This window comes from Diadema antillarum, unplaced genomic scaffold (assembly GCF_040938485.1).
Source record: "Diadema antillarum isolate AM-2024a unplaced genomic scaffold, OU_Dant_1.0 seq00002077_RagTag, whole genome shotgun sequence".
Classification (NCBI taxonomy): Eukaryota; Metazoa; Echinodermata; class Echinoidea; order Diadematoida; family Diadematidae; genus Diadema; species Diadema antillarum.
The window spans coordinates 217,353-228,808 of NW_027272724.1; the positions used below are offsets into that span (position 1 = coordinate 217,353).

At 38.0% G+C, this 11,456-nt stretch overlaps 1 protein-coding gene across 1 annotated transcript; it reads right to left on the reverse strand.

The window, feature by feature from the left end:
* Nucleotides 1–645: 645 nt before the first annotated feature.
* On the reverse strand, nucleotides 646–10,974 carry LOC139713852 (uncharacterized). Its single transcript, XM_071625557.1, has 5 exons — nucleotides 10,865–10,974; nucleotides 8,874–9,056; nucleotides 3,528–4,943; nucleotides 2,809–2,963; nucleotides 646–1,895 (listed from the first exon to the last, which is right to left on the reverse strand). The coding sequence occupies exons 2-5, from the start codon at nucleotides 8,970–8,972 to the stop codon at nucleotides 1,724–1,726; spliced, it is 1,842 nt and encodes a 613-aa protein (XP_071481658.1). The 5' UTR covers nucleotides 8,973–9,056; nucleotides 10,865–10,974; the 3' UTR covers nucleotides 646–1,723.
* Between the last annotated feature and the right edge of the window lie 482 nt (nucleotides 10,975–11,456).

Consider the following 11,456-nt stretch of genomic DNA (forward strand, 5'->3'; position numbering starts at 1 on the left):
GGTGAAGGCATTTTCATTTGTTAGATTGGAAGACTCTAAGATTTCAGATGTCCACTGGAGAACACATGTCCAATATGTGATTTTGTCCTTGAATCATACCTACCTGCATCATGAATGATTGTATTAACAAAAGGCAGTATTTCAGATCATATTCTCAGTACACATGGGTAGCCTAGTCTACATGTACATATGTCCATTCAATCCTGGTGGCACTTTGTGCATCATTAGGGGGAGAAGTATTTCACTTTAATAATCAAAATTAACTGTTGATTTTAGATTTAGTAACATATGTATGTTAAGATTTCTTATAAATATTTTCATGTTCTGACATCAAATAACTTGCAGAATAGACATGTAACTTTCAAAATATAACAATTATTCTGAACAAGATTTCTCCATGCTTACTGTACTGTAGTGGAACATAAACCTACAATGCAAAAACATTTTCATTGAGTGTCATTCAAATCTCTTTTCAAATAATCCAGACAGGACACCTAGACAGAGGATTATTACCAAGATATGACATTACCACAAGCAAATAAAGTAATCAGTGCATCAGGCAACAAAATTAAATAAACAACCAACAGGGAATGTGAGACACAGTTTACTGTTTATAAATTTGACCCGTTGGTAAAGACATTTTAATGTACTGATTAACCCAACAGCACATAGCATTGTAGTTCCAAACATAAAAGTAAGTGGTGTCTTCTCGCTGAATTAATAACTCCCGTCTGCCGTCAATATTATGTGTGTGTTAGAGTGTTTGGGGGGTAAGGGGATCACAGATCTGACCATTCAGAATCTTGGACAATGAAAGGTTTTAATTCTGCTGGAATAAAATCATAGATATTTTACCTCAGCTCTGTGCCTTAACTCCTTGATAAACCTGAATTGATAAAATAATCAGTCACTGCACCATGTGGCTCCAGAGAAGAAAGTAATTCGACAGACAAGTCCACTTGTCTTGTATGCAGCTTGCAATCAAATCTAGCTTCTGCCACTAATTGCTAGGTCTCAGTCCAGCAGGTATGAGGACAAGACCACAAGATGGCAGGAGGTTACATCTACTCAAGGTCCAATCCAATGTAAGGGTCCAATCTTACAGAGGAGAATTCAAAGGCATCATTGCATCAGTACTCATTTTCTCACCTACAGCTGCTACATTGTAGCATGGCATCTACTCCTCTGTTTATTACTTTTTAACCCCTTGGTGTAACTTTATTCTCATCCTTGTCAGCACTAATTGTTATAAAATGATGAAGTAGACCCTAATCAAATGATTGATTGACAGCATACATGTGACCAGGCATTTATTTCACCTAACACATAATTTTGCTCATGACCAGGCCTAAGTAAAGTATAATGACCACTCATGAGCACTTTTCATGTCGCGACGGTGACTGGGCGAGATTTCCTTAATTTAATTACACATAAAACCAGCTGCTGCGTGATTTAGGGTGGATTATCAAACAACAAGGATCTGCTTCATCACTTTATAAAACAAATAATGCACATCACTATGTTTGGGTATGGCATCCACACTCAGTTCCTTTGAAACAATCCAAGCAGAACACTATCAGCAGTTGCCCTGGGTATGTTAGACTGTTCAAAAGGTACCTTGCCCTCACTAAGCTTATATGTATTATTTGTATATTATAGCATTCAGATTGATGAACTCAACCTACAACCGGTATACTCACTCTGGCATTAGGACTGGGTGAACTCAAAATCTGTACCCATAGTATTCATTGTAGCGATAGGCTTGCGCTACTTCCAAGGCTTTTGCCAAGTTCTGTGATTTACGTGACTGACGGGCTCGCTTCTTGGACTCAAGAGATGTTGCCCTCTGGAAGGAATGGGCCTGGCGCAAACTAGCATTCTTGGACCGCACCCATCTGCAATAGAGGAAAAAATTAGACTAAGGCATACAACATAGGTGATGACTGTTATTCAAAACATCCGTTGGCTGGGAGGTTTGTTATTCAAAAGATTCATTAAATATTCTAAATGTTTGTTATTTCTGAACACACAAATTCCATACATGTACAATTGTATATACCTAGATGTTTGTTGATCTAACAGTGAAAGAGGATTTATTCATCTGAACATGTGTGGTGTTAGACTGAAGTTTCAATGGCCCAAAATGAAAAGCAGTTCAGACTAAAAACCTTTTTTTTTTTTTTCATTTTCAGATTAAGGAACTTTTGGAATATCAAATTGTAAACATTAAAACATCATACTTCCATTGGAATGTACCTGTACTCAGTATCACAATGGCAAGTTTAAAACAAAGGATGACATTCAGAGCATGGTAACAAGATTCATTCAAAAATATGATTGTAAGACAGGAAAAAAACTGCCATGTTTAGAGAGAGTAAATTAGAATACAATGTAGAAGACAATGATAATGTGCAATCATCAACTTTCTTTTACATAATCTGAATTTCAATACCTCCCAGTGACTCTAGTCACATATGTGCATATAGCCACGAAAGACATCACGACATAGGAACCAGGTATCTTTCATGTAAAGAAAAATGTCAAGCATTTCATTGCATCCAAAGAGTTCACCTAATTTCCCTCACAGAAGCACAAGAGTTGCTTTCGAGCCATTTGTCATAAATTTTGTATGATGTACTGAAAAACACAAATCACGCTCACATGTCCCCTGACTGTCCTACGTTATCTTAGTTTGAATCCAAGAAGTGTGGTAGAGATTTCAGCATCTAGTACCTAAAATCATGTAGTACCTAGTATAGAAAAGAAAAAAGCCCCCCCCCCCCCAAATGACAAACAGGTAGTACTCACTGTTTAAAGGCTCTCTCACAATCTTCTCTGCTCCGCATGAAATATGCTTCTCTCTCCTCTGCAGTCAATCGCTGCATGACAGCTTTCTCAGCTTTCTTCTGATCTTTCTTCCTTTCCATCCACGCAGTAAAAGCTTCTTCAGGAAACCTCTCTTCCTGTACACATGAATGAATGGAGGCTAGGATGTCAGCCACATGATCAAAGGGGATCGATCCAGGAATATATGACCAATCAAAATCACTGAAAAAAAAAGCATGTTGTGATGGAATAACTGACTACTATGGTCTCCCCTCAAGAGATTCTCTGTTTTTGTTCCACCACCCCCCCCCCCTTCATTTATCAATTACATAAGTAGCAAATAATACTTTTCATTTGGAAGCCTGAAACAAAAATGAGGAATACAATGTAGATCATTATTATGCAGCATAGAATCTTCCTGAGAAGCAAGTATAGATCATTACTGTAAAAGTGGATATTTTCGCGTGACTAATTTTTCGCGCTTGGCCGAGTCGGAAGAGTTTCGCGTGTTTTTAATTCCGCGGAATCAAGACATCACGCACAGGCACATATGGCAAGCAAAAACATTCGCGTGCTTTTATTTTCGCGCTAGTTTCTGGTTGCGCAAAATGCGCGAAAATTTCCACTTTTACAGTATTTATAATAGTATGATGTGTGTCTCAACTTGGAAGTATAACTACTTAGATAAGTTTCAAACTTACTTTATTTTCCAACTCTGCCTTTCTTCTTTCTTTTTCCTCCTGTTTGCGCTTGGCAGCTTCTTCTCTCTTTTTCTCAAGCCAAGCCTTGAATACTCCATCACATGTCTCTTCTTTGTCTCTTTTCTCCCTTTCTTCTCTCTCTTTTTCCTCAGCTGCCTTTTGGGCCCTAAGCCTTGCCTGCTCCCGACGAAATTGTTTCTGCTCTGGGGTCATTCCATATCTTGACCTTACATTCCCAAAGGGCTCTTCATAAATGGCAGCTTGGCGCTCCTGTCTATCATATTCCTTGCTTGTCTTAGCTGACATAGCACGAGGTGGTGTTGACCTCTGATGCCTTAGACTTGAGCTGCCTCCAGTTGCTGTTGCCGGGCGGGGTTTTTCTGGTGGCTTTGGCTGTACTACAGGGAATACACTTTTGTTTTCACTTGGCTCTGACTGAACTCCAGGTAGCATCACACCTAAACTTTCTCTTTCTTCTGGACTCAAGTCTTGAACATTGACATAGAAGAATTTCCCTCCACGCTCAATCAGGACATGTTCATCATCTGCTAAATCTTTCCCAGTGCTCTCCTCAGAAGAGTTCAAGCTTGGATTTCTATTACTCTGCTGCTGTGGTCTATCAAGAAGTCTTAACTTTTCCAGCTCAATATCATTTGGATCACCACTACCACTGACAACATTAGGACCCTCCACATTAGTCACTGTCTGATCAGGTGCACTGGATTGCTGAGAAGTAGAATCCTCCTTGTTCACAGGATCTGTTGCTTCAGTTGCTGCAGCATGTTGTACCTGTTCCTGCTCTTGCTGACTGCTATTTTCTGGTGTCACACTTCGCCCATCCCCCTCAGTCCTGTTTGGCAAACTCTCATTATCATTTTGTGATGGGGTCTTCTGGTCTCCTTCAGCGCTTTTGATTTCTTGTCTAGATGTGCCATCAGCTGCCTTGTCGGTATCTGGTAGAATGTCCTTGCTGCTGTCTTCTTCCACTGTCCTCTGGGTTTGGTTTTCCTCATTTGCAGTCTCTAGCTGCTGAGGAGATTTCTGGTTAGTTTCTTCAGCTTCCTTGATGTCATTTTGACCAGACTCTCTCCCACTCTCTCCAATGTTCCCATCTCCTCCTTCTCCATCCAGCCTCCCTGCCTCTTCATTTGCCATGGCAACCTCATCCTCAGTGTATTCTGGAGGAGGAACTGCCATGCTGACAACATTCTCATGAAAGAACACTTTCCTGTTCTTCTTCTCCTCTACAGGACCCTCCTTGGCTAGTTCTTCATTGAGTTGTTTAACCCTGGCTGCCACATCATACTCTTCCTCCATGTCATCTGGGGAGTTTGATAAAAGTTCTTCCCGTAGTTTGCGTAACTCCTCATCGATAGCTCGCTGTCGAGCATCTATATCTCCTTTTTCAGCAGCATCCTGAGGAAATATAAAGGAATAGGCAGTAATGAAATGACGATTTGATTGACATCACGAAATTAACAATCACATTAAAAAACCATGAGTATACAATACAGTAATGCTCTCAATGAACATTCAAAGAGAATGTCCTTGAGTTTGAGAACTTTGATGAACATTATAACTGGCAATCTATGCTATGTGACTTCAGCCAATATCCTGATACATCACACCATGGCTGCCTTTGTTTTGTTTTGTTTTGTTTCGTTTTGCTTTGTTTTTTGCTTTGCTTTGCTTTTTCCTCATGGATTGGGAGGCTCCTAAACATCTCATGATTTCCAACTTTTTGACATACCATATTGTACATTATCATCTACTAGTATAGATACACTGTAGGACGTTTTAGCGGCGCATTAAAAACGTGAGATTGTAGTCCACCCAATTTTTACCGTTCAATATCAGAGCATATTGAACGAAACACATCTATAGGCCAACGCATTAATTCACCATAGGATACCGTTAGTACTTGCCGTTCAAGATCCCATCATATTCAATTCTGTCTTGTCTATTGTGTGAGCGCTTGCTGAATGCGCAAACACTTGCTACTATAGCGCGTCATTTTGTTACAATTCACAAGCGCGCAAACATCTTGCTAGTTGTTTGTTTCATACGCAGTTTTAGGGGATTTAACCTTTTCAGAGCTGGGATGTGACTGCAGAGTCAACTTCCAAGACGAGTAGAAGCCGGGTAATTTTGTGCAGTTTATGCTTGCTCTGCTTGACTATACAACGTAGATGATAATAATTACATTGGATGGCCTTGATTCATGGAATACCAGGGAATATTGCACTCGATAGGGTCAATATTGCACTCATCTTCGATTCGTGCAATATTGGCCCTAACTCGTGCAATATTCCCTGGTATCCCATTCATAGCCATCCAATATACACTGTAATATAAATATCCACGCTGATGTTGGAACTTTTACTAGTCCACAACAAGTTTCTACACTGTACATGTATACAAGAGTGTTTCAGTCATGCTAGTCTAAACTATCAAACAATCACAAGACCTTGTGTGATAAAGAATAGAACAGATCAGGAAAATTTCTTTCACAATACATTTCTGTCCCAAACTAACAGCAGAGCTACACAGATAATGTCCTCATATAATCCCAACAAACTTATTTTTAGAAGGAAAGCACATAATCTGCCACAAACTATTATCTTTCCTATCAAAATTGACTGCAACGTAAAAAGAGGCTTTTGTTTGCATTTTAAATCCAAAAGTAAAGCATTTGGTTATGAGTTGTACATGGTACAATGTAGCAGCATGAATGAAAGATACATAGTGTACTTGATACTGATATAATACTTTAAATTGTGTTTTTAGTACTGGTAATCTACATGTACTAGGACCATAGGAAATCTGAATTCTTTGCTTTTAAAAGTGACATACAAGATAGAAAATGATCTACAACCATTTGAAACATGTAATACACTGTATTTCATCTTTAATTGCTTAGAAGGTGCTTGTAATCCCAAGATACAGTGCAGCACACTGTTCATTTGTGACTGAGACCAAGTATACATTGTACATCACTGGTTGGCACATTTTGTTTTGTTTTGTTTTTTTGTTTTGTTTTGTTGTTGTTGTTGCTGTTTTATTTTATTTTTTTATTTTTTTATTTATTTTTTTATTTATTTATCTATTTATTTATTTATTTATTTTATTTTATTTTATTTATTTATTTATTTTTTTTTATTATTTATTTATTTATTTTTTTTTATTTTTTTTTTTTTTTGGGGGGGGGGCTTTCCTGAACATTTCAAAGACATTTTTCACATACATGTGTACAAGGACTTATCCCACCAACAATGATATATTACTGTAATAAGCACTTTCCGTTGCCAGGTATTAGAAGAACAATTGATGTCTAAAACACAGATCGAAACAGGGTCTGGAAACTGCATCTAGTCATCATGGATTTATTGATCCCTGCATTCTTATGAGTTGAATAATCTGTTATTCTCACAGGCTTTCTCAGCATTTCAGCTACAAGCCTGTACCTGTATGAGCATGGAAATCAATCATTGGCCAACATTTCATTGTGTGCATTTCTGATTTTCATCAACCAAAGAGATGCATTTTGCTTTGGGATAGCAGTCTTTTGGTTCTCATAACCATGCTACAGTGTCATAAATATTAGATTAGATTGTACATCAGTCTTCCAGTAGCACGTAGACTTCCATCTGGACAAGACATGTTCTACATAACCAACGCCTGGGATAACCCATATCTCACTGCATTATCATAATGCAGCCAGTCTTCCATGGAAACAACCCAGTGTGCGTATTTGGAATGGATCACTTCTTCAGAATAAAGCCCTGCTCTATGGTTGTGATGAATGAATGAAGTGAGGTCTTTTTACATGGACCCAATGACTCATCCATACACAGGACCTCAATTTTTGTGAGTGCTATTGGTGGGACAGAGTGTCTCACCTCAACTATAGACTGTATAGAAGCGATGGAATAACATGCCACAACATCACTCAGCAACTCTACACTACATGTAGGTTTTGAATCTGAGCCACTTGACTGCAACAGTGGAAGGCAGTACGCTACCTGTATTGCCTGAGCCACTTCGCCAAGATGTGAAACACAACTTACATTACTTACAATTATAAGCATCCCTAACAATTTGTTTTTTCTATGATTATTATTATGATTATAATTATCGTCATTATTATCTTTATTTTATTGTTGTTATCATCATCATTATTATCATTATTATTGTTATTACTATTATCATTATCATTATCATTATCATCACTATCATCATCATTTATACATCTGGACTAAGCATCTTCAATTGATAGGGCACAGTTTTATTTTTCAACACTCTGCTGTACTACAATTGTCGTACTACAATGTAGCTGAAATTACAACCCTATGGCCCGAATTCACGAAGGTGGTACAAATGAAACCATGGTTTAAACCATGGACAAAAACCATGAAGTGCCAAGTGTCGCCCGGAATATTTCATTTACGAAATTGGTCATTTCGTCGATAAAATGACCGCTCGTTGACGAAATGTTCATTTAGTTACAAAATGTTGCCATTTCGTAACAAAACAATCATTTCATCGACGTAATGACTGATTTCGTAACGAAATATTCCATGCGACACTTGGCGTAGCACTGTATTTATGTAAGAATCTTTTATTACCAAAAACTCTCTTTTATTTTTACATGTACATGTACAATAATGAAATTCATAATTACAATACGCGAACCACGAGTGATTTTCACCTACCTTTATCTCGTACATCTTTTTATCAACGATCTATTCTTTACAGTGGTCCTATTCTGTGGAATTCTCTCCCCTTTGTAATACGCAATGCTAACTCTTTGAATATTGATAATTAAATCTGGTTATAAAAAAAATTCTCCTCAATAATTACAACCAAACTCAGTTATTAGTTAAGAGCATCAGTTTTTATCCTTTACAAGTATGTTATGAGACATCAGGTATTTCGCTCATTGTATGTTGATTGTCATGTCTTAGTCCTGTCATGCTCTTATGTTTTACTTGCTTCGAACACATTGGTAACAGAAATTTAGCGAATATTTTTAGGTCAGCCGAAAATAAGGGTCATTTCCTTTCTGGCTGCTGCCTACCATAGCATTTCTTTGTACACTGTTTAACTGATATGTTTGTAATTGTTTTCTAATGCTGTTGTATGTGTTGTTTGTCTTTTAATATCTTCTTTGCCTTGGTGAAATAAAGAAACTTGAAACTTGAAAGAATTATGAAGGAGAACATACTCAATCTTAATTTGACTGAAAAATTAACCTAAATGTTGAATTTACAATGACTGATTCATAGCATCATGCATTTTTTTTTTGGAATAAACGAGAAGAATACAATAACATCTACATTGTATTACCTCTTCATCCTCCAGTTCCTTGTCGACAAGCCTTTCCAGCTCTTCATCTGTCTGAGGTTCATCCAGGGCACCACTCTCTCCTGATTTCTCTCTCTCCATCTCAGCTTTTAGTCATCAACGTCTGGAGTGGAAATTTAGCTCAGCATACCAGCGATGTCATCCCAGGGGTGAAAAGTACCATTCCTGTCTCAACATTTAAATGACGGCAAAACTGATAACTACACCAGTAGTAGGGCTACACATACTACTGTGCATGTATCAAGGTATTTTCGTAGAAGTTTTGTGAAGGGGAGAGAGGAGACCAAAATGAACGGATGAAAGAATTTGGCTTTGGCCTGCTTCACTGAGCATTAAATCATCATTAATTTATATGTTTACATTGTATTAATGGTACTGATTGATTACAGGTTTGTGCACAATACAACCTACAACTTGTACTTGATATCACTGCCTACTGTATTGGGTTAAAATTGTATTTTCACGCATATGTGCAGTTATCATACTGACTGACCCTTTGTTTTAATTGGGATCAGTAGTACACTGTAGTCTGTACAATGTACGTCATGTAAAGTTTTCTGCATTTGGTAAATTGTATTTCACAACGGGTTCTTGATATCTTTTTCTCTAGTCTGTTTTAGAGAGTGCACTGCACAACATACGCAAGCACAACCGGAAGTGAGTACTAAATAAATGTTTGAAACGCACTTGCAGTGTTCAACTTGCACGAGCTTTGAACATGTTTTGATTAAGGTAAAACCCCTCTACACCATGGCATGGTACCATAACAGAACTTGCGGTAATCCACACACAGCCATTGATGAGATTGTCAACTGCTGCAGAGATTACTACTATTTTTAGGGTTGGTCCTAATACTCATCGACCACCTAATTTCTATTTGCCTGATAAGAATATTTAACATTGAAATTCATGTAAAAACTTGACCTACGTGATTGAGAAAATCCAGCACTATCAAATGCTGTTGTTCTGTTGTGCAAAAATGTCGCCGTCAAACTTGAGTGCCCTCTTTTCAGCTCCCCGCGGTGCCGCTCCTTTTATAGATCAACCGCTATTTTTGTATTGACAATGCACACAAACCGAGTTGCATTGAACACCGTGTTGTATGAAGCTTTTTAGAAAATGCATTGACATTACGTTATGATTCGGTTAAAATATTCATTCGAAATTTTGTCCTTGATTTAAACCATTAACAGTGAATTTTTGTTTTCCCCACACATCCTCATCAACAAAGCCAACATTTTTATGTGCTCTGCGCGCGCATGCAGTGCGTACTAAGCGTCCTGTGCGCCAAAAACTAGTGGTCGGTTTCAAAAAGGGTGGTCAATGTGTAGTAGAGTTGCCATACTACTCAACCAAGCAGTGCCAGTCAGTGACAGTGGTTTCTACTGCCACTGGTTATTCATCAGCATCAGAGATCAGCCTTTCCTCTCATCATGCTCATCAGCTTCTAAACTCTTAGTTCTAGAAACTGCTTTCATTTCTTTAAACTCATAGTTCAATCATTCATACTGCGACTGAATGTTTGTCTCAATACTGAGGACGAATTTAATTGCTGATTTCAGATTTAATAGTCTGACTCTAAGTAAGTTTATAGTCATAACATTAACGTTACCACATTTCTAATTCTACCAAGATTTTACATGAAGAGTACGGTATCTTTTCTATGTCGTCATGAATGAGTAATAACACTATCTCCTTGAAATCACAGCTATCATTTATGGCGCATATCTATGAACATGTGTTAAATTGAATCGAGACAGCATACACTTGCCACAAGAGTAGGCTACATCACATTTTTATTAGAATCTATACATGGTACCGGCATTTCGCATTACGCAGATAGAAGTCTTCGGGACTATATGAGAGCTGTCGGTCCGACATTTTGCTATTGAACACTTATCAAAAGTTCGTCTAAAATCGCCATGATGGCATAAAGTATTGCTGTAAAACAGTAATCATTCACATGAACTTACCCTACTGTATGATATTATCTATCATATCCTAGATTTACGCTTGATCACTGTCCAAAAATATTCAAATTTCGGTTGTCACTCGAACTTCGCTTTCACGGTTTCTATGGAGGTCGTCCAATCAATGTTTATGGGGCAACGCGAACCACATACGTCCACACGTACGGACGAACGTATTGCGTATAGCTCATGCATTGAGCTTCGCGAGCCGTCGCTACGACTCAGTACGGCACACACACACAGTCACACACACACGCACACACACACGACATACACACCAACAACTCAAACGTTCACATCGTGCGTGAAGTGAAGTGAGAACTGCTGACACACAAACCCACGTTGAAGTAGGATTCTGCGAATACTCAGTACATTCAATATCTGACATGTAAGATAAATTTCACTCATCAATACCTCATCATACACCAAGTCAGGTGAATCTTGTTTGCATGATGCCAGATGCAGAATGTAATACTGTTTCATGTCATTTCTGCCATGAACCTAGGATCATGGACCTTCGTTGTAGGTCCATGCTATTATTATTATTATCATTACTTATTCGGCAATTCAATATACAATACAAGCTGACATAAAA